At 33.2% G+C, this 25485-nt stretch overlaps 1 protein-coding gene across 2 annotated transcripts in view; it reads left to right on the top strand.

The window, feature by feature from the left end:
- The window catches only part of LOC126966465 (protein rolling stone-like), a 46606-nt gene that overhangs the window by 4025 nt on the left and 17096 nt on the right, over positions 1-25485 (top strand). The window contains exons 1-3 of one of the 2 annotated variants that reach the window (XM_050810513.1): positions 12166-12354; positions 22915-23065; positions 24990-25201. In XM_050810513.1, the coding sequence (XP_050666470.1) occupies positions 22917-23065; positions 24990-25201 (361 nt within the window). In that variant the 5' untranslated portion in view covers positions 12166-12354; positions 22915-22916. Of the gene's footprint in view, positions 1-12165; positions 12355-22914; positions 23066-24989; positions 25202-25485 lie in introns of those variants that run through there. The other variant, XM_050810512.1, reaches the window with a different exon arrangement.

Genomic DNA, 25485 nt, shown 5'->3' with positions numbered 1-25485 from the left:
GTAACTCAGAAATGGATTAAGGGACACAGCGGTTCATTGGGTAACGATGCAGGGGATGAAATTGGAGGGCAGTTAACCAGGTGGTTGGCTCAACGCTACTATTGCCACTGCCCTTCAGCCAAATGCGTTCATGGATACGCTATTTCATCAACAATATACAGAACGCTCGATGAGCACACGTCTGAAGCTGTAGATAGTTGAAAAAAGCGATGCCTATACTATCGCCTCAACTGAGACTTCGGCTCATCAGCTTAGACACAATATTCGAGTAAGGGATGCCCCCTGCCGGTTCACACATCTATAGTAAGTACCTTTTCATATCCGGACCAACTTCAGTAACGCTCCGAGAAGTCTGCAAATATCTCAGGAGTATTCTGAACTTCTAGAAGGAGCTAGAGTGGTTGGAGTAACTGGCCAATACTGAACGCAAAATAGACTCAATTCATAAATGGTTTACCTTCAGAAACAGGAGCCTTTATGAATGTATATGGGGTTAATTCACAAAGGATTATCGGCATTTTTACCGCCGAATGTCTTTTTCACTCGCAAGCTACATTGTTGATCCCATTGAACAATTATTATAATAGATATTTTCTAAGACATTTCTAATGGCACGGACTTTATTATATACGTTTTTCCCATGTTCATCATACACTTGCGAGAAATTTAAAATAACGACGAAATTTGTTTTCATTGTAACTGCGATCGGTATCATAACCCATTTCCTTCATTTAACGGCCATTTTCAATAACGTATCTCTGGTTACGGATACATTGCTGTCACCGTTTATCAAGATCTTATCTATCCATAGTTATGTCGAATATAGTTATAGTCCAATGCTTTATGTCGATAGGTTATTGAAATGTAAGAAAGCGTAAAAGGATAGATTTGTCTACCTTCAGTAAGTTATACTAAGGACAGATAGGTTATTGAAAACGGCCGTAAATCTGATAAAATTAGTAACTTGCAACTCTATCATAAAATTACAAAATAAAATTTATATTGCTAATGAATGCACTTAGCATATACGAAATACTCAATAATCATTATCGAATCTTTGACATGCAAATATAGACTTTCCTATTAAACTTTTTTCCATAGAACTTGTAGTTTCGCCGATAATCGATATAAGCCGTTCTTTACCCTTAAACACCCCCCCTTTTCCACTTCCCGACCTCAGATCACCCGTAATTTATTTTTCCTTTCATTGATGTTATATTCTCATCCTATTCTAATGGGCTCCATCCTACTATTATTTTTTTGGTTTCAAAAATTATCGACTCTGGTCTAAAAGATCATTACCATACATTTTAGCAGGTCTACATCCCTCTCCCCCTCTTAATTTCACTCTTTATCGTTACTTGAACGTAATAATAATATAAATTAAAATCTCATAAATCTGATAATATTATTGAAGGATTTTAGTGTACCGATTGAGATAAATTTTAAAACCTTATGACAGCGTACACATAGTTTTGACTTTCAATAAGTGATTTTATATCCTATTTTGAATAAATATATTTGAATTTGAATTTGTACTATCCTGGCTTTATTGTTACTGTACTTTTAGGTATACTAGCGGTAGTTTTTTTAAGCAGTTTCCGAAAAAATAATTGCTGATCCAAGCATCCGGTAAAGTTATCAGCGTCTCATAAGCATCTTTTAAAAGAAATGACTTTACAGTTATTAAGAACCGTTGTCATTTATCAATACATATTATAAAAATTATATGAGACAACTAGAAGAAAATCTTAAATTTTACAAGCTCCTAGTTAATTTGGCCATTGATAAAAATATAAAAAACAAGCTGTAATCGCTACCTTTCCTAATTTCATGCAGTCACACATTTGCCTTTGCCCCATATTTTTCTTCTTTTTATCATAGTAATAGGAATCCTGCAAATTATTCATACAATACATATGCGTTCACAGTACAAATACAAGCATCTATATTTCCAAAAAAACTGCTTCAATAATTGATCAACAAAAAAAATTTATAAGAATAATGAACTTGATAAGTTTAAAGATTGTGATGAAATCCCATCTATGTTTAATGTGCAGGTGCTTCCATTCACCCTCTTTGTACAGTATTTAACAATTATTATATTTGAAGCAGTAATGTGTAAACTTTATTGTGTTTCGGTGAAAAGGGCGCCGTCGCTAGTGAAAATACTGGGCAAACGAGACTTAACATCTTTGTCTCAAGCAGACGAGCGCAATTGTATTGCCATTCAGAATGTCTGGATTTTTCAAGCATCCTGGGTGGCTACATTGTTATAGGTAGGGCGAATACCATCAGCTGAACGTCCTGATCGTCTTGTCTCTTATTGTAATAAAAAAAGTCCCATTGTGGTATTTTTTGTACGCTCTGGAATGAAAACTGAAACCGTTGATTTTGCTCTTGTTTAGAAAACAATTCTTGAGATTATAAGAAAAATTACAGTTATGTTTTTAAAGTGATTATATTCACTTCTACCGTAGGTCGAGTGACGTATTCTCATAACATCTTGTATGCTTTGTTCAACTCTCAGGATAGTTGGCAGACCACTGGCACAGGGTGTAGGTTCGAGCCCCGCATCGCTCATAAAATTTTGTTTTCAAATTTTATTTGTGTATTAATCCTAGAAGTGAGGGTTATCGCTTTTAAAACGTAACAAATTGTTTAAATTTACAAGAGCGACTTCTCAAGTAAATTTCCAAACATGCAAATATTGGGGTTGAGCAGGTTATCATCTTTAAAGTAGATCCTGTAGATGAAACCACAAGCTGAGAGTTGAGCAAAGCATATAAAAATTACAGGTCAATTTTGTCGATCATACTTACAAAATGAATGAGAATCTGCAATAATGCAATAATATATGGACCCCAACCAACTTAGATTTTATATGGTAAATAAACAATAACAAACATTGTTTCATTTATAAATGAAATATATTTGTCTTGGCAATAGATAACGTTCTTTCTACACCGATTTTTAAAAGCTTTTACATAAGGTAGAGCACAGTATCTTATTGTTTAAGCTTACAAGGCATGGTATACATGAATCTTTTCTTAATAATTATATCATATCTATCCAGCTGCTAGTGCAGAGTCGGGTTTAATGTTGTTCAACATCATCTACCTTTAAAGTGACGTCCGGTGTTCCACAGGTATCTCATTTAGGCCCCCTCCTTTGGCATTTTCATAAATGAAATTCGTGAATATTTTTCGAATAAAAATGTTTTTTTTTTAATCTAAATTTAAATCTCTTCGCGCTTCTGTGTTTTTGTGTAACTGTTTTCAAATTATCTTAAATATTTCAAATAGTGTACTGATGAAGCTTTCACCAAATAAGATCAATTTGAATATTTTGTAGATGGTCAATAGTAGTTTTTACACTCGAGTGGATACTATTTTCAATTAAGGGGTAACCTTAGACAGATAATTTAAATTTAAAATATATATTTACAGATTTTAAATTGATCCAAGCAAAAATAATTATTTCAAATGCATTCGTTTGTAGTAAGTATATTGGAATAATGTTCTACAGTTTTGTGTCCACACTACCAAACATATAATATTAGGCTAGAAATATCCAAAACGTTTTAAATAGTATCTTTCTGTTCAATTCATTCGGACTGATGAAGAATATATTGGATTGTCTCTTTCTGTATAAAATTATTGACAATTGAATTGATTGCCCCAATATTGTCTCATTTATTTATGTCTGCGTCCTTGAGACTTCTATAAGCAGATATGATGATAGTTTTGAAACAAATTTGGCAAAGTCGAACCTAGGTCACCTTTGAACACTTAATATTATGTTAGTACACACATTTAAATTAAAAATATTTGTAATTATTCAGTCCTAATGTTTTCAAATTATTACAATATTCGATTTTACTTTATCCTGATTGAGTTTTAATGTACTTGTTATGTTGCACAGTTTAAATTTGATTTAATTATGTGTATTTAATGGCTTAGTTTTATTATAATACTAGCAGACCAGGCAAACGTTGTTTTGCCATATAAATTATTTTTAGAGTTAGACCGTTTCTTGGACATTGCAACATTACTTTATTTTTATAAAATAAAAGATTTTTTCCTAAGTTACTCCTCATTATATCAGCTACCTGCCAATAAAAGTCCCGTCAAAATCGGTCCAGCCATTTTAGAGATTAGCCGGAACAGACAGACAGACAGACAAAAATTTTAAAAATTGTTGTACATGTAGTAAAAAATTACAAACATTAGTTTTACAAACGGTTAGTTCAATATTACAAACAGACACTCCAGTTTCATTTATATGTATAGATAATATTTTATGGAATTAATTAGCGATTACTGTGTTGGCCATGTTAATTTAAAAAAAAATGAGTCATAAAAACTTAACTCTTTGCTCTCCTCCCTATAAATAAGTTATTGTGATATTTCAATCAAATAACAATTTCAAAAATATATGAAAGAAAGAGGAAAACGAGTGTTGTGGTCAATTGATTAAGTGACCGCTGCCCTCATTTTTCTACGATTCCAGAGGAATCAAAGGAATTTAAGAAAAGTGTACGCGCTTTTTTTGTAGGTGCCAATGTCGTATTGGTAATACCGTGCAAGGAAGTTCGTTGCATAGTTTTGTTGAATGTGAAAGAAAGTTCCTTTAAAACTGCCAGACATCAAGTTATGGATAATATCCTAATTGGAGGCATATCATGCAATATCGGGTGAAACAGCTTTCGAATACTCCCCGTGATAAATGCGGTATAAGATACACGCCAAGTGATCTAGCCGTTCACAGAGTACTGTTTCTCCGACAATTCGAGCAGATTTGCATTCCACGTGGTCAGAGATGACAACAATACTCCATACCTATATGGCCAGACCTAAGATGCAGTAGACATCCTATGATTGCTAAGGGACGTCATTTTAAATTATCTTTTCTATTGACACGACTTATAGCTCCTACTCCTAGCTGCACTGCTTCGGAAATAAATTGCTCAACCACAATCGTAATCAACACACTCAATATGCGTTTCATATCTATTTGTAATATTTTACTTTCTTCAGTGTCAACGTGTTCAAACTTTGGGTTCAAATAGAGATAGTTTGGTTTGTACGGTCAAGAAATAAGTGAAATCGCTTAATAATATTTTATATCTATTTGTAATAATTAAATTTCTTTAAAGTGTTTAAGTGTAGAAATTTCGGTTCAATATGCAAATTTAGTAGGTACCAAAATTCATAGACTCGAACCTGAGCCAGCCATGCAGGAACTCGAGAGATTCAGATCCGAGCAAAGAATAAATAATACTACAAGTACGGAAGTCTGACTCCGCAAAGTCAATTAAAGAAATAAAGACTCTTGCGGTCATACTATAAGTTGTAATTCAGATCACACAGCGCTACTAACCTACATTTTAATTCACCTAGAAGTTGCCTTGTGCCACCTTGTGGCAGATGGTCTAGAACTACGGGGCATAGAAATTTATGGAGGAAATTGGAGGAGGTCTTTGCCAACAATAGGCAAACAGACAAGGTTGTTGAGGGAGTTCAAATTTCATTTTAAATATAAATATTCTAAGTTAAGTAAAACACTTTGTATAACTTGTCTGAAAAAAGGCTTATATTATTATTATTATTAAAGAAGTTACCTCTCCAATTAATCATGTTATTGTTTAAACACTAATATGTAAACAATACGTACCGTCCTTGTTTTAAGTGTGCCATATTTTTTCAGAGAGTTCTTTCAATTCAAGTGCTTCAATTGCATATTCGCGGTCGCGTCAATTGGTCCGAATTAGAAATACATTAATTCTAATATCGACCGCAGTTACTTTTATAGGCCACTACAAATACATTTAAGTATTTTGTTGATCATGCAGTCAGAGTCAAGGCAAATTAAGTAAAAAAAGTGTGTGTGTACTTATTTGTACACGCAAGAAGTTATAGTACTTTGGCCTAACGAAGCAAAAATCATTAAGATGATTTATTCCTTGTGCCGTTCTACGTTCTTAGAAAGAACAATTTTTTTGAAAATGTTGCAAAGATGGCTTTGACAATTAATAAATAAATAATGAATACGGCTGTATGGGCTTGAACCCTTTGCCTGTCCTAAGAATGGACGAAAAACCAAAAAAAATAAATAACGAATGACGCAAACGTCAGAAAATTTTCGGAACCAACTGTTACTTCTACGAGTATCAGTTACTTTTGTGTTACAGTGATGCGCGCGCATATTAAAATTTCACCCTCATCATTTTTTCATAACGCGCCTGAAGAAGTATAACTTCATAAATCTGTAAGTCGATCGTCTTCGCGATGATAGGTGACACAAGTGGGAGGGGCGGTGCGGTGGGGGAGTAGAGGCCACTTACCGGCAATCACTACGTCAGTACCGGAAGAGCATACAGGGAAGCACTTCCGAGTTATTAAATGATAATAATTTAATTAATTTAGTTATTAATTAAGTTAGCTACCAGAGGGATGCTCCTTTGCACAGGATGCCGGCTAGATTATAGGTACCACAACGGCGCGTATTTCTGCCGTGAAGCAGTGATGTGTAATCATTATTGTGTTTCGGTCTGAAAGGTGCCGTAGCAAATGAGACTTAAAATCTTATATATCAAGGTGACGAGAAAAAAGAATTAATAGGACTTCTGGATTCGAGCCGAGGTCTTCTGATTTCCGCATCATCTGAGCTATTGTAGTCTTGTATATAGTGGCGTAATTTACCGTTGTATTATATATGTATATATTCTAATGTTATTGTAGCCTTTTTCTCATTAAAACACGGATAAAACTACATTTTTTTTAATTGAAATCTACCTAGATCGAGTTAACGCCCCCGAAATCCCCTGTTTACTAAATTTTAAATGTATACAAGAATTACTCGTTTAAAGATATCGATGTCTCTTACGTAAATAATCGTATTCCACAAAACTGCCATTTTTACTTTTTTGTATTTTCTTAATGAACTAAATGAGTACTATAAACTGTGTAAATTTCAAAATGAAATAATAAAGAATAAGGCTTTTATGTTTTAGTTTCCTATCGTGTGTTGTTTTTCCATGCGGCGTAACTGATTGTATTTACTCTGGCTTTACTTTACGCGGGAGGAGTGTGCGGATGAGGTGAAGCGCTGCGTATCTTATGTATCACTTACCGGTTAATACGTTGAACTTGCACACGCTCTTATCACAATTTTTTATTTAATTTGATGTGATAACTATTGATTGGTTTTACTAGCATTGAGAAAGTCGAATATTATAAAATATTCCCGAGCATAAAAAACCTATGATATTGCTTGTGGATCGGTCTGAAATGCCTTGAATGTTTGTGACGTTGTACATAAAACTGAAGAGAATCACTGCATTTCAAACAATAACATTGGAAACAGACTATTGGATAAGTATTTTTAACGATTATTATGATTTTTACTCGTAGATGAAAAAAAATACCGTTTTTAGTAATACTTATCAATCAAATCAAGTAAGACTATGGTTAGTATCACTTACAATTATGTACGTTGTTTTTATCTTCTAAAATTATATAGTATGTAACTCAAACAATTTTTCACTTCGTTCATTATAAAAAGTTATTTATAGTATGTAATACTTACACTATTTTACTTTGTTCGCATAAGAGTGTTTACTATCGTATTTATAACTTAACATAATTTACGTTGCTTTATCTCTTATCGTAACTAGCAATACGATAGTATACATGGGACTCTATAAAAATAATGGTGTCGTAAGTCAGTTTTTTTTTTGTTTTAGACTCTCCATTTCCAAACTAGGCCGACTTTATTGAACTTACAGTCCTTTCTGAACTTTTGGGTGAAAATTTTGCATGATGTACACCACCATTATTGACGTGTCTAACTATTTATGATAATAGTCAATATGATGTTAGTCTTAATTTAGGTATTAATATATATTTTATTTTTAGTAAATATTGTGTGGTGATTGTTATACTCTGATTTAATATTAAGAATCATTCGACATTATTACATCGTCTACGAATAGGTAGCACCTAGAAGGTACATCAGTAGAAAATGATACGGCTGTAAATAATAGCGTAACACCTTCTTCTCCTCCTATCTGCTCTATTAATCATTACTGATTGCACTAACGATTTTTTGTCCGTACTTTATCGAAACTATTGCTTTACAAGAACCGCTGTCCCAGCATTCCGTTTTTTCCTGCTATTCAGCACCTCAAGCAAATACAGCAGTGTCAACTTAAGTCAAAATCTTAAGAGGAGAGTTTTTATCCATATAGAATTTCGTCGTAAATACACAATTCAATGTAAATTACGTTTTCCTGATTGTGAAAACAATACCTTAGTCAACACCTCACGTGTGTTAAAAGCAGTTTCTAGTGACACTTGGGATTAATGAGCAATTCGTGTATACCACAATAAGTAAAACCAACTTATCAAGTGGAACTTTAGAAAACGATGTATGATGATCGGAGTAAGAACGAAAACCACCCCGCATAGTTATAGATGACGTTAAGAAAACTGTTATTATTCATTAAATAACTCATTGTATAAGAAAAGACACATCAAAAATGTATTTAGATGGTGATTGAATCTTTCGAAAGTTATTCGTTATGTATAAGGAATGGTTCAATCCTAGTATTTATCCTAGTCCCGCCAATAAATTTGAAATTGAGTTTCTTTATCTCAAAAAATTACTAATGTGACATATGCCATAAACATACGCTTATAATTACCACAAATAAATAACGTGAGGTCATAAAATTCATATTTCTAATAAATCATATGACGGGTGCTAAAAACAGCAGACAAAAAAGAGGCAATATCATCTGAAGGCAAAATTATAGCAGCCACGTTTGATTTTCAAAAAGTTTCAATGTCGCACTGTGGGTTAATTAGTGTCTTTTATTATAAACGAAGGTTAGGGACTTCTAATTTTACCGTATTTGATCTTGTGGGTGAAGGAAAAAGAGGAGCAAACGAAGTGGCTAGTGGTTTAACGGATTTTGTAGCAAATGGTATGCAAGGTGGGAGTGCCGGAGTTTCGGTTTTTCTCACACAACTGTAATGGCCAAAATTGGAACCGCATGATCGCTGCTTCATATGTTTTTGGCAGAAAATTATATAATATAACGATCAAACATACCTTTCAAGAGAAAGACACACTCAGCAAGAAGGAGACAGCGTGCATTCATTAGAGAAGAATTCAAAAATTAAATGAATATATAAACTCCTTTTGAATGGTTTACATTTGTCCAGTGATATAGATAAAACAGATGAAAGACCCTACAAGGGAAATAATTTACAGGGTGATACTGTTCGGTGGGCTAAGATTACGAAATTGAAAATACTTGGAGAACCTAATAATATTCTGTATAAATAAGATTTGAATGAACAATTGAAGGAGTATATGATACTTGTGAGAAATATTAATACCCGGCGCCGACAGCAAATCAACATTTCAGTAAAGCCACTTTATAATAATGTATTTCCAATACCTCTAGCAAAAAACTGATTTGATTAGTGCTAGCGGTGTTATTCCGCCCTTCCAGTAAAAACTTCAACATTTAGAAATACTTATGAAATGGATTCAGACTAAGATATTTATATGTTCTCTTAGGTTTATAGGAAATATCGATTGATCCTTATGAAACTTACGCGATCTCTTTTAGTCTTGATTATCCTAAGTATAAGAAATCCTTAAATTATGTTTTCGATTATTGTGTGATAGGAAATAAGCATACATGTGCTCTTGTATAGTTTTTACTACTTTTGCAGACACCTACGAACTAAATGTAACTCAATTTAACTACTAGATCTCTCCTATAAAATATATATAAAATACTGTTAGTAAAAAACTTATAATATATGCTTAATATAAAGACTATTATATAAAAATGTGATCCTAAATTGTAAGACTAGCACTCTATTGGTAGAATATATAGTATTAACATATTTTTACCTCACCTTATTACCATATTATCACTGTGATTAAAGAAAACTAATAGTAATTATATAAAAATAAAAGAAATTTTTATTAGTTTGTTAAAGACTACATTTACATAATTATTTTTATTCTAGTTATATTCATAGAAAATAAAATGATCGAAAGTTATTTTTGGTCATTAACTATTATTGTATAAGAAACGTTCCCTTCAAAATAAATATTACAAAGTAAACTTGACTGTTTTTTATGAAAATAAAGGACGAGACGAGAAGTACGTTCACCTGATGATAATTGATACGCCCGACCCATTACTATGTAGTACCGCTTGCAGGATTCTTGAAAAACCCAAATATTCTGAGCGGCTACTAATTACTACTACAATTGCGCCCGTCACTTTGAGACATAAGATGTTAAGTCTCATTTGCCCAGTAATATCACTGTTCAGATTACTGCTTCACGCCAGAAATAGGTGCCGTTGTGGTACCCATAACTAGCTGGCATCCTGTGCAAAGGAGCCTCCCAATGTTTTTTACAATCTTATTTTAACTATTGAATTATGATACTTAATATCCAGCTGACAAATTTTAAGATTATTATAATTATAAATACAATTTTAAAAACTAATCATCACTTACAATATCATAATAAAATACTATGTACGAAGTAAATCATAGCATGTGTATGTTACATCTAAATTTATTTAAATAAGATCATTGTAAACTACCGTAAGTTTTATATACGATATTTCAATAAAATTTCAACCAGGCGTAAAAAATCGTAAGTATGACATACTATTCATTTACCATATGCATATTCGATGTAAACTGTCGTAACTGCAATATTTAAAAAACTACAAATAATTAGTATTTCATTCCCACTTCATACTGTGAATTCCTATGTTATCTATGCATATTGTAAATTTCAAAACAAATAATATAAATTCAACGATACGATGCAATATAACATCTTTAAAGCTCTGCCCTGAAAAGTGTGCATGTCAAACATACGACTATATACGTAGGAGCCATCGATATAAGATAATACAAAAGCAATGCATATACTCATGTCTGCTTACATTATTACACATAGACAATTGTAACTGTCCGCGGATCGAAATGGTTAGTGGACATATGTATATCGGCCCTAAAATCGATTATCTCTTTTTTATTATGAAAATAAGGGACGAGACGAGCAGGACGTTCAGCTGATGGTAATTGATACGCTCTACCCATTACAATGCAGTGCCGTTCAGGATTCTTGAAACCCAAAAAACCCAAACAATTGCGCTCGTCACCTTGAGACATAAGATGTTAAGTCTCATTTGCCCCGTAATTTCACTAGCTACGGCGCCCTTCAGACCTAAACACAGTAATGTTTACACATTCCTGTGCAAAGGAGAGCTGCTCTCGCTGTAACTGAGAACCTAATATAACCTATGTTTGTAACAAATTAAGAGCTATTCTAAGTAAATTGTATAGTCTTAAATACAAACTTAATTACAGGACGCTAAGTTTCCTTTACTTTGCACTGGCAGATTCGATAATTCCCTGTGAACTCCTAAAGTAATGAACAGATATTAATGGAGAAACTTCATGGAGTGCAGTTTAGTCCAACTTGAGAGATAGAATAGTTTTTATTTCGATTTGGGACCCATAATTATTTTTATTTACAATATTTTTTTTGTATAGACATATTTTCTATGAAAGGATTTATTGACAAACGGATTGACAGTTCTGCTGTGAAACAATTTCATTATAACAACAGAGAGCATATTTTACGAAATAATTCTTCATATTAAGAAATATTATTGACAAATTCATAAAACAGTATTTTATTTATTATATACAGAACAACGTCTGTCGGGTCAGCTGGTTGATATATTATTTATATAAAAATTATAATTAAAACGTATATATATACAATTATAATTTCGTTCAAAGTACATAATATTTTATTTTATTAGGAAAACAAACAGAATTACATAACATAAATATATTAAAAAAGTAGCTCGAGCCGACTTTACCCGATGAGACTCAATCAATACCCACAAAATAAAGCCCTGAGGGAGTTTAAAGAAGCATTCACTTTATAAAACGTATTCTGTTACGATTACGATAATTAGTAGAGAAGCAAAGCGCCCCTGTTCATAAGACAGCAGTAATATTATTTTATAAACAGTCTTATAATTGTCAGCGATGCGAGTTGAGAATGCGAGTGGCTCTACATTTTTAGTATTGACATCGTGAAGTGACGCGCGCATCGCAGAGTCTCAACGATCGCACATGCGCATAACTCAGTGTTTTATTCCGATTTTAAAAACATCGAACGGAAACAAGAAGCCTCGTCGACACAATATAAGTGATTTTTCAACACGTCGCGATTTCAACGTGCAAGAGTTGCACGTGTTGCTATACGAATGAGAGTAACTGGATCTATGTAAGTGATACGACTTAAATACTTTATGCTGATATTCGTTTCTTAATCTTCCTGTGTGGGATCTACACTTTAGATATAATCAGCCTGCTAAAATTTGAATTAATTTCGTCGACCCATATAGCACAGATGTTAGTGACCCTGCATATTAAACTAGAGGTGCCTTTTTCGAATCCCGGTAGGTACATACATTTATATGATAAATATGGATGTTTATTTCCGAGTATGTTTAAGTAAGTGTATTGTATTAAATATATTGTTATCTTGTGCCATAGTACAAAAACGTAAAACACAAACACGTAAAAGTGTGTCAATATTATATTATACTTAAAAAAAACTCGTAAATACATTTCAAATTTGCTTATTGTAAAATAATTTCATGTTTGTTGCTGCTGCACTCAGAGCTGGAGACAAATAATATTTACTTTTGAAGTAAAATTCTTCTCTTTCTTTCATTTATTCTCTTCATTATCGATCTGTCACTTGCTTCCCATCTTTATTGATTTATTTGGAGGTAAACGGTTACAATAAAATATAAAAAAAATTAAGATAAAAGCTGTAATTAATTAGTATTTACTTACTTATCGCTAAAATTTAGAAAACGGGGCATCTTTACAAAATATGAAATGATACAAAAAAAATGGAAAACTTAAAAAATCAACACGAAATATAAAGATAGCCTACTTGGTGGACGTAAACCTACGTTGCTCAATTTCTTCTTTCCTCAAATATTTAAAGAGTCCCTACTTCGTGTTCACAATGTTTTCTGTCCAAATTTCCTTAACAATTTTTCGATTCAATTTTGCCATCTCATGCAGTGTAGGCCTCAGATACCGCATAGTCATTTCTGCTCGATTGAATTTCAGATCGTTTGAAAAGAGTTTCTACCTACTTCGTGTTCATAATGTTTTCTTTTTAAATCTTCTTAACTCTACTTCGATTCAATCTTGCCATTTCATGCTGGCTCGGCCGCAGATACCACGTAGTCTTTTCTACTGCTTGATCAAATTTGAAATAGTTTTGAAGTAAAATATCGAAAGTAATAAAATTTTAAACTACCGCGCCTAAAGATATAGTTTTATATTAGCGAGGCGTTTTATCTTGAATATAAACAGATTTTATTCTCCTCCTAATTTTCTAAATTGCTTTGATAGAAGATCTTATACATAAAATTCTCGTGTGCCGGTGTTTGTTACCAAATTGCTCCGAAGCGGCTAAGCCGATTTTCATGAAATTTTACGCAAAGTTAGACAAGAGCTTAGGGAAGAACATAGGCTGTTACCGCGAATTAAACGCTTGGCGGGGTTGAAGTAGGGGGTGGAAATTAGTATGAAAGTTCGTCATTATCGAAGATAACACCATGAAAATTTGTATTTAGGCACTTGATAAGATATAAAGAACTATTTGTTCCAGCGTTTTTAAGATTTAGATCTGTAAAGTAACTAATGTACGCGCACGAAGTCGCGGTAAAAAGCTAGTAGTATATAAATGTATCTTATCTGATTTCACCCACACATAAAATGAGCTCTACTTAAAATCTAATTTATTGCGAGTCAAGGCCAGGAGTGCAAGCAAATTTGTTTGGGTCTGTATCAAGGGCGTTCTGTGTCGGATTTCAATTTGATAGGCTCGTTGATCGTAATATAGATGACCTATATAGCCCAATGGTCAGTAACCCTGTCTACTGAGCTCGAATTCCGATAGGTGCAAACATCCATTAGATGAATGTGGATGTTTATTTTCGAGCTATGGATGTTTATATGTTTTATGTATGTTTAAGTATATTGTATTAAATATTAGTGCGCTCTTTCCACTGAGCCAACCGTCCGAGTGATAAATCTTGTATGTCTTGTACAACTCTCAGGTTGTGGCTTCATCTGCTGGGTCTACTTTGCAGTTGATAACCTGCTCAGCCCCAATATTTGCATATTAGGAAATTGACTTGAGATGTCGCTCTTTCAAATCTAAGCAATTTGTTATTTTTTTTTAAAGTTATCTTTACCCTCACTTCTGGGATTAATTTCATAAATTAAATTTGAATATGTTTATTTAGCGTTCGATTTAAATCACTGATTTACTAGCCGAATCTGCTTCACTTTTGTAAAAGATATATAAGTCGAATATTAACTGTGCATTCAACGATTACGTAAAATTGTAAATAATCTTTTTAATTCCTATGAAACATTACAAAATGCTTATGAAACAAAAAAAAATTTCAACTTGGACTGCAGAAATAATTTAATTTATAAATATGGTTTACTAGTTAGTATTCCTGATTGTATTTGAACTTAGATAAAAAATAATCCACAAAAATATGTGCATTATTTTATATAATTTCTGTAGATAAAGTTACAGCTTATAAAAGCAAATGTAGACATTTTAGGCGATATTCTATAGCCTAAGTTATCATTGAGTTCCATTAACTGTTTAAAAAAATAGAGGTCTTTATGTAAACTGCAATAATGTAATAATAGGTAAACGTTACTTATGTTGGCTCGCAAAATTTTGCTATTAAGAAGTGCAAGGCAGTAAGTTATTAATTTAAAATATTTGAATGGGGATTACTTCATGGAGTGCAGATTAGTCCAACTTGAGAGATAGGATAGTTTTTATTTCGATTTGGGACCCATAATTATTTTTATTTCCTATATTTGTTTTGTATGTACATATTTTCTGTGAGAGAATTTATTGACGCACGGTTTGCCAGTTCTGCTGTGAAACAATTTCATTATAACAACAAGGAAAGAAAGAAAGAAAGATTATAATATAAAGATTATAATTACGTGTAACGTTGTTTTTTCCGCGATGGACTCCTAAACTAACGAATGGATTAAAATGGGGATTACTTCATGGAGTGCAGATTAGTCCAACTTGAGAGATAGGATAGTTTTTATTTCGATTTGGTACCCATAATTATTTTTATATCCAATTTTTGTTTCGTATGTACATATTTTTTAAGGGATAATTTATTGACGGACGGTTTGACAGTTCCGCTGCGAAACAATTTCATTATAACTACAGGGAGCATTTTTTACGAAATAATTATTGATGTTTTGAAATATTATTGGCATATTCCTATAAAACAGTATTTTTTTTATTATCTATAGAACAACTTCTGTTGGGTCAGCTAGTTTATTTTATATACTATCAATTTTGAGACGATCGTTAAGCATTTAATAGTATATAAGTAAGATAAAATAAAAACCTATATGTTCAGTACCGAAAAAAAGTTTTTTATAGTGTTTAATTATCAGAATTTTAGAAAATATCCAGCAGATGGATTCATGTAGACCATCTTTTATTAATCACAAAATTTTTACTCTTACTACAATTTACATCCTAGAAGCATGTAAATTTGTTAAAAAACATTCGGACTTATATAACAAGCGAAATAATAGAAATTTAAGCAAATTAAAAATACCCCAAACAAGTATGGCAATAAAAATTTATAATCACGTTCCAAATGAAATTAAAAATAAAGAGAAGCCTTCTCTATTTAAAAGAGATCTTAAAAATTTCTTAGTTTCAAAATGCTTCTACGATTTACCCGAATTTTTTAATTACACTAAGTGTGAGAATTAGTTATAATATAGAAATAAATAGTCATACTAATAATAATAGTTGTATTATCTGCATTTTTATATTTTTTTATTTATAGGACAACCAGTAGTTGTTACAATCTAATTCGCTTAAAATATATCACATATTAACAAATAATGAGTTTAATGTACAACAAATTAAGGTGTCACAACATGCACAGTCGTTGCTTCCGTGACACCAAGAAAACAATAATATAAAATAGAGCAAATATTATAAAATCAATAAACATGCGATTTGAAAAGAAGAAAAAAATCAATAATTTGGCGCCTAATTAACTGTTTTCTTAAGTATAAAATGTATAAAACTTATTTGTTTTAAATAAAACATTGCTGTGCCCTTTCAGGGAGTCACACATTGTCAACCCATTTAATGTCAAAATTTTACAAAAGGGTGGCTTTTGTAAAAATTTGACTTGTAATAAAATATTATGATTTGATTTGATTAGAATATCTTGATATTATCCTGATAAGCAGTTCAGTATCCATATTTGCTCAAAAGTGCTGAATTTAATCAATAATATTTGTATTCCGTAAAATTTAATAAAATAAAAGATTCGTTTCCGTAAGGACCCTCCACTGTCTGTGTCAACTGAATGATGATTTATGAAATTCCTGTAAAACATATGTTAATAACTTAGATTAAGGGTTGGTCTCCGCTACGCTACAACTAGATACCGCACTACCTAAGAACAATAGCTTCTATATAATGGCAACTATTAGATGCTTATGTGCGTAAATTTTGAAACGATTCGTGTTATTTTACGTTGAAATTAATAAAATACAAATAATTACTGATGATATGTGATCCCAATTTCTTTCTTATTTCTTGTAGTATATCTTTACAAAGTCTTACTACGCAACCCCGCATTTAAGTTTTAATTATTAGCACCTTTAACAGAACATATGGCACGTCAACATCACCCATTGTTCGAGACTGGCTCGAGTACGCCCATTTGGACGTAGTAAAAGATGCCGCACTTTGCGACTACGCCTGCGGTATCCAGTTAGAGCGCAGCAGAGACCAATCCTTAATCTAAGGATAATAATAATAACTTTATTAACAATAATTACAAATAACGATTTTTCATACACCTAATATGAAATATTTCGAAATAGTGAAAATGCGGTGAAAACTCTTTGGGACTAAAAATACTGGCTGGTTAAGCTTAAATGTTGATTTAACTTTAAAAATAATTTAAATTCAAAGAATAGGTATAGTTTATGATGAAATAATAATATTAATATGTAGAATATCTAATGTTTTTCTTTCGTTTTCGGTTTGTTGAAGCGTGCTATGCTTCAGCCTAGATAAATTCTCTAACAAAAAAGCTATTGTATGAAAGCATTGATAGATTGACAGATGACGGATATTATCTTGTAAATACGGAGAATCCACCAGGCTTAAGAAACTTTTCGCTTTCAAAGTTAGCCGGATTATACTTCGTCGCCATATTGTGGTAATCACAACTATTTCAAACTTATGTCAAATCACTGCACGTTGCATACTTAACTAATTTTTACTTACGCAGTCTCGCCTCTTATTACATAGTATTTACATCCTCTTTGCTATGCTTCAAATCTTCAAGATAAGAGGAGGAGCATTTTTACCTTAAGTATCCAGTAAGTAAATACTTAAGATAGAAATGCTCCACCGTATGTTATAAATTATGGAAGAGGAGTAAAAACGAGCGTACGGTTCATCTGATGTTAAGTGATCACCAGAAATACCAGAGGAATTACAGGAGTGCAGGTAGGGGGAGTGGAGGTGCTTTAGCAGCAGCAGCAGCAAATGTACCTACAGCAGCAGGTGCACCTACGCGCTTTTTATGAAAGGTACCATGTCGCATGTCCCAGAAACACCGCACAAGCAAGCTACATTTACCAAAGATGGCCCTCACTCGGGTTACCCAACAATAGTAGTGACCGAATACGAGTAAATGATTAAAAAGTTGTTTTAGATGATCGTCATGTGACAGTGTGTTTTATAGACAACTATATGGTTAGGAAGATTATTTATGTAGATAAGGAAGAGGAACGGTCGAAGAATAGACCCTTGTGGTACCCCCACACTGAGAGGAGTCTCAGGAGATCTCCTGCCATTCACGTTAACCTTCTAAATTATATTCTTTAAATATGAGATCAGAAGATCGAGCGCAGTCACTTTTATGCCATAGTGACGTAGCTTCCTGACCAGCGTTGAATCTTGAACACAATCAAAGGTCTAAGATAAATCACAGCAACAAATATACTGCAGTTCTAATTGGCATTAAGGTTATATCATCTAGAATGGCAGTTATATTCTTCATAACATAAATAAAATCTTTATATAGATACTCTAGATTTTGTGCACGCAATAATAGAACGAATTCCACAGTGATTAGTGTCCATAATCCTAGGAGTATCAAACTGACAGAGGACACAGGTGGCATGGAGGGCTTGTCAACGTTGAGCGTAGCAACTGCGCTCAATTAGCAGCCGATCAAGCATCAACGACCACTTGAACTACCCGATCGTCAATCAACTGTTTATGATACAATTTCGATCAATTAAAATGTTTGTTATGGCAACGAATTGTCGGCGCTCTTCAATTTAAAGTATGTTGTCAATGGTCACGGTGTGTTTCTCTTTCTTCCACTGACTTGAGCTAATAATTCAAATATTTTTATTCAAAATAGGATTTAAAATCACTTACTGAACTACAAAAACCACCACCCATTCGAAATAATGTGCCTCAGACCTGAAAAGAACGTCCTTTTTTTTTCCATCATCCACTTGAACTTCTTTCTCAGGGTGAGTGGCTCAGTGTGATTTAATCAGGGTTGTATCACAATATGCTACCTTTGGTCATTTTGTGATACGTTATTCAGATCTTGTTGATATATATAAGCAATATATATATGCTTGTTTTGTCTTCACTCTGAGAAGAAAGAAATAATTTAGAGATAGGAAAGTTTGACCAATAAATTCAGTCCGGCAACGTAACACAGTTTCCATATGTTAGAAATTTCAACTATTATCTTTTGAGCCAAAGCGTGTTTTGTAGTTTTTTAAAACTATTTTTGTAACTTAAAGGTACAGTCCCACCTCTTATTACGTAGTATTTACATCCTCTTTGATTACAACGTTAAGGACAAAATGACTAGTTGTTCCGTGTCGCTATCTCTCATCTTTCGTCTTTATTACTTCGCTATAGATTAATTTAAAGCATCCGCAAGCCAATGCTATATCTATTGAAGTCACTTGCGTCTAGCGTGTCCTGTTGCAAGGTTTTACTATGACTTGTTCACTATCTCTTGCATAAATAAATCTAGTAAATAAAATCTTCGCATTCTTACCCTCAATTGTAATAAACTATTTGTATAGGTACCATAATCAATCACGGGGAGTATTCCAAAGAGCTGTTTCACCTGATTCCTGCCGCCGAATTTCACCTTCGCACGACACGCCACAAATTAGGATATCATCCCCACCGTCTGGATGTGTGGCGGTCCTCCACAGTGCTGTTTTCAAGGAACTTTCTTCTACGTACTCCAAAGCTGTGGAATGAGCTTCCTTGTGCGGTGTTTCCGGGACAATAGGACATGGGTACCTTCAAAAAAAGCGCGTACACCTTCCGTGAAGGCCGGCAACGCTCCTGTGATGCCTCTGGTGTTGCTAGAGAATGTGGGCAGCGGTAGTCACTTAACATCAAGTAATCACCAGACCCGTACGCTCGTAAATCCGCCTTTTCCATAAAACAATAATAATAATAAAAATTTACTTATTAAATTGAAAAAAGATGAATTATAATAATTAGTTTGAGAGATTACAGTTTGTCTTTACCTTGTTTGTTGTTTTGTGAAATATAATATGAGGAAGACAAAAAGTGTTTATGATGATAAAATAATAATAATATTATACTTGCTACACGTGTAATCGAAGTGATCAAAAGAGAAAATACTTTCGTTGCCACTATGCAGCCACATGGGCGTCGGTGGCGCTTCTGGATGTAATATTTTTTTTTATTTTGAAAGTCATATGTAAGCTATTCGACTATTTGGCCAAATTAAAACTAATAAACTTTTTAACTGAAAATGAATTTAGTAATGCATTGATACAATAATATAATATATGCAATCACATGACGTTGTTAGTAGGATAATTGTAATTCGCATTTTTGACTGAAAATGAATCGATTATTAAATTCATATAGAAATGCAATCACATGAAGTTGCTACTAGGATAATGGTAATTCGCATTTTCAAATGAAAATGAATCGATTATTATATTCATTCACAAATGCAATCACATGAAGTTACTAGTCCGATAATGGTTATTCGCCTTTTTAACTGGAAATAAATCTATTAATACATTGTGATTGAGTCACATGACGTTAATAGTACGAAAATGGTTGTTCAACTTTTTAACTTAAAATGAATTCATTAATAATTCATACACAAATGCAACCAAATAACGTTGTTAGTACGATAATATTTATTCAATTTTTAAATTGAAATTGAATCTATTTCAATACATTTATACACTCATGCAATCACAATAAGATGCGGTACGACAATATTTATTCAATTTTTAAACCGAAAATGAATACATTCATAAACACATGCAATCACGTGACGTTGATTGCATGACAATGGTAATTCAACTTTTTGGTTAAAATTGAATCTATAAATATACATTCTGGTTAGACAACATTGACCTTAGCCACGTCAGGACATTCCACAGATTACATCCAAGTTAACCATTGACCTGCACCAATCTTCTCAATGATGAAAGTAGTCTGATTTATAATTGCCTCCACTGATGAATGACTCCACTGTCGCTCCACGTCATACGAGTTAACAGATGCATGTACGAGTACGTATGTCGTATTATGAAAAACACGCAGTTTTTAATCTATGATATACTTAGGGTGGCCATAAATACTGTTACAATTAAAAATAAACAAAATATTACATTTGAATTTGGAATCTGTCATTTTGATATGATTGTTCATTGAGATTTCTCATTTTGGCGCCAATACATTGTACAATATTTTGCGATATTAAAATGGAGTAGGGTGAGAAAGAGAACCGAATCGCTGTGATTGCATTACACAAAGTATATATTATTAAAATGTATGTGTACCGGGCTATTTATATGTACAATGAGCCCTCCTCTGTTTGTGACAGAAAAAGATCTGGCCGTCCACGTAGTGTTCGTACGAAGGTGGAGGAAAGCAGTAAGGGAAATAATTCGAAGAAATCCTGTCCGATAGCAAAAGAATTTTTCTCCGGACATGAAGATAGCACCTAGAACCGTGTCGATTATTTTAAAAGATGACTTAGGACTTGTAGCCTATAAGAGACGTAGAGGTCATTTATTAACAGATAATTTAAAAAAGAATAGGGTGGTAAAATCCAAACAACTACTGAAGCGGTACGCAAAGGAAGATCACAGAAAAATATTGTTTACGGTTGAGACTTCTTTTACAATTGAGTAACATTATAATAAACAAAATGACCGTATTTATGCTCAAAGCTCTGAGGAAGCTTCTCAATTAGTCGACAGAGTGCAACGAGGGCACTATCCGACAGGTTTGGTGGGGTACTTAGCTATGAAGGAGTGACAAATCTATACCTTTGTGAAAAAGGTATCATAACATCGGCACAAGTGTATCAAGATACCATTGTTGAGAAGGTAGTAAAGCCCCTTAACAACACCATGTTCAATAACCAAGAATGGTCCTTCCAGCAAGACTCGGCGCCGGGTCATAGAGCTCGGTCTACGCAGTCGTGGTTGGATACGAACGTTTCGGACTTCACCAGAGCTGAAGACTTGCCGTCGTCTAGTGCCGATCTGAATCCGCTGGATTATGATTTATGGTCAGTTTTAGAGAGTACGGCTTGCTCTAAACGCCATGATATTTGGAGTCCCTAAAACAATCCGTACGATTGGCAGTGAAGAATTTTCCCATAGAAAAAATGCGTGCTTTTATTGACTGTATTGCAGCCAATGGAGACCACTTCGAATAAGCTTTTATATTTTAAATTGTTTTATATTTATGTAATAAACTGAAACACTATAAAAGTAATAAATGTTATTTGCTTATGGCAAGACTAGGTATATACCGAGTGCGGCCGTAAGTTCAGTTAAAACGTAATGTATTCTTAATAAAATTTATGTGTATTTATTTATTGAAGTCTCAGCATTAAATTTAAAAAAAAAGTATGCGTGACGCCCGACAGATGTTATAACTTACACTAGTCTAAGTTGGACGATTTAATATTGAAATTGCTTAACTTGAGAAAAGCTTAATACTTCATTTTTATGTATAGTAATATGATAATGTAAGGAAAGGTTATTTATTAATAAATTGCTTTACTGATTATAAAATATATTTTATTCTTAGTTACAATTCTTGAATGTCACGAACATTGGAATTTTGTGTATGTACAGTATTAATATCATTATTTAATTCTATCAAATTAATTGATAAGAGTGAGAAAGGCGGAGCCTGCTATTCGCTGCCGTATGCGTGAGAGAAAGGGAAGCCAGACAGGCTGGCGCCGTAACGCGTTACGTTACGAAACGGTTTACCCTCCCATATTATCACTCCCATCCCAGTTATCACTTTAAAATTTCTGTTCAAAATGACTACTTTTGACTTTAATGCAGCCCTTTAATATATTACTCACAGCTATATTCATTGTAATTTTGTTTGTAATTGTAACATTGTAAAATCTATTACTATGAGTGCCAGTAGTACTGGCAGACCCACAGAATAAGGAGATTAGCCTGAAACAGTATTCACTTCTAAAAGTCATTCATAAAACAAACACTTCCATATGTTTTACTGTTTAGGTTGCATGTACATTTTGTTAATATCAACTTAATGTACCATCATGCCTCACCAGACTGTCGCCAGTGTGTCTGGCACGACCCGATGTCACTCGATTTTTAATTAATGACGTCACCAACTTTGCAGCGATGAAGAAATCCTTTAAGCCAGCTATGTTGGGCCGGATGTGGCAGGCCAGTCGACGAGGACTCAACCTTGATCACACACCTGCACATCAGTTCGCCTGCTGCCAATGGCAGAAGGGCCATAGACCGGCCACATTGTATTTAGTCTATAGGTACGTTTTATTTTGTAGAACTAATTGTATGTGCAGCATTTCCTATATATAAACGATAGACTATTCACATGGAGAATAACAAAAAATAAATTGGACATGTAATTAATATTATGAATTTTTATATCTTTATATTTTTATATTTTGGACACCACACCCTTATACAGTGATGGTTTTCTAGTTTTTAAGTTTACTTTTAATTAGAATAAATAATTAATGTTAACTATTTCTCCGGAAAATTACTGGCATTAGTTAGTATAGAATAATGATATTATATAAAAGTATAGAACCAATTTAAAAGTAACCTAGTAACCATTTCAAATGAAAAATGAGCTGTTCGGGTTGTTTCCAGCGGCAAAATTCCACCAACGGACTTTACGTCAAATGCAAAATACCACCCGCATCGCGATGACGTCTGGTATTCCAGAACCGCGCGTTTTGCAAGAAATTTCCCAAATTTGCCTCGCACAGCACTTTGTAGAATCAATTACCGGCTTCTGTTTTCCCAAACCAAAACGACTTAGGGACCTTCAAGAAAAGAGCATGCTTAAAGGCCGGCAACGCATCTCTTGATGCCCGTTGTTCATGGTTGGTTGCCTCCCCTCTCTCATCCCGTGAGCCTTTTGCCGGTTTGCCTCCTCTTATATAAGAAAAAAATTTTTTAACTGTTCTTAGAGGGCAAATATTTTTTATGTCCATTATTAGTTAAGTGCAACTAAATGTTGAAGTTAATCGAAATACTCAATTTCTAGCTTTCATGTCACAATATAACTTACTTAATGATAGATTTTTTTTTACTTAGATCATCAACATTACATGTATTTCACATTTCTGTAGACTTGGGTTCAATTCTTACATACATACTAGCTGACCCAGCAAACGTTGTATAGCCGATATTAAAATCGCGATACAAAAGTAACTGTTGATCATAGATGGGTGAAAATTTGAAGTTGTATGTATTTTTTAATGCTGACTCATAATCAAACAAATTTAAAATAAAAATAAAATTTCGTGTGGACCACCCTTAACATTTAGGGGGATGAAAAAAAAAGTTGTCCGATTCTCAGACCTACCCAATATGCACTCAAAATTTCATGAGAATTGGTCAAGCCGTTTCAGAGGAGTTCAAAGTTTAACACCATGACACGAGAATTTTATATATTAGAATTAGATATAACAATAAAAGATGAACACATCAGTCGATGGAAACAGTGTGATGTAGAATGAATCATAGGCAACACTACTACAGTACAAAAAAAATCTAGTAAATTTATATAAATTAGGAACACCAAAAAAAAACAATTCATATTTTTGTAGATGTCGGTATAAAATGGTTTTAAATTTTGGTATACATCTATTGATTTTATATTGTACATTTGTACTTTATATTTAAGTACTACAGAGGTAAAAAAATCCCCTATGTTTTTCTGTGGTTTTATGTTCAAGCTTAATGTGCAAGATTTTTTTAATTTTTGGCGTTGAGCACTTTTCTTGGGATCGGTATAAAATGTTAAACTTGGGTCAGGACATGTGGCCTGATCGAAAATTCGTAGGACAGTCATTGAAATCATGGATGAAATTTGATTTTACTGAGAGATAGTTTTAAATGTAAAAAAAGTTCTGAAGATAAATTGTAATAATTTTCGTGTGCGATAGCGCAATAAATGAATATTGTATTGAACCACATATATACAAATACATAGTACTTTTATACTGATAAATAAAGCAATTCGTGCGAAATTATTTAATATCTAACCTAACCGTTACAAAATATTAAAAAATGCCCAACGTTAATGTTCAAGGTTTCACTTCTGCCGCAACTCCCAGAGTACAACCCGTTTGTCTTAAATATCGATTTCTGTACATAATATTTTGATTTCCGTAGAGTTAGCCACACTGCGAAAAATAACAATTATTATCTTTCCAGATGGTTATTATTTCTATCAGTACTATCAATCGGTATTTCAAGCTTCGCCTGCCAAAGACTGCCCAGATTCTACGATGGGCCCAAGATAGAGCTGAATTACTTCAAGTGGTTTATATACTTCACAAACTGGGGCTACATCATGATAATAATCCAAGCGGGCCTGGCACTCATTGTCGTCCAGAAATACAGGAATCAGAAGACTTTTTGTATCCGTAAGTATTATTACTATGCTAAAACTAGTTTTTAATGGAGAAGGATGACTAACAAATTAAAAAAAAGTAAGTAGGTGTTCTTGGTACTAGTGGACCTGACACACGTTGTCCTGTACACACGTCTTAAATTTGAAAAATCGGCCCAGCCGTTAGGTGGAGTTCACTAACATACACATGAGCAGGAGAATTATATTATACGGACGGAATTGAGAATCTAAACCAATCTCAAATTCACTGGAACACACAAAAAACATCAAAATCGGTCCAGCGTTTAGGAGGTAGTT

The sequence above is a fragment of the Leptidea sinapis genome, chromosome 10 (assembly GCF_905404315.1).
Source record: "Leptidea sinapis chromosome 10, ilLepSina1.1, whole genome shotgun sequence".
Taxonomy (NCBI): domain Eukaryota; kingdom Metazoa; phylum Arthropoda; class Insecta; order Lepidoptera; family Pieridae; genus Leptidea; species Leptidea sinapis.
This window is presented reverse-complemented; position numbering and strand designations above follow the sequence as displayed.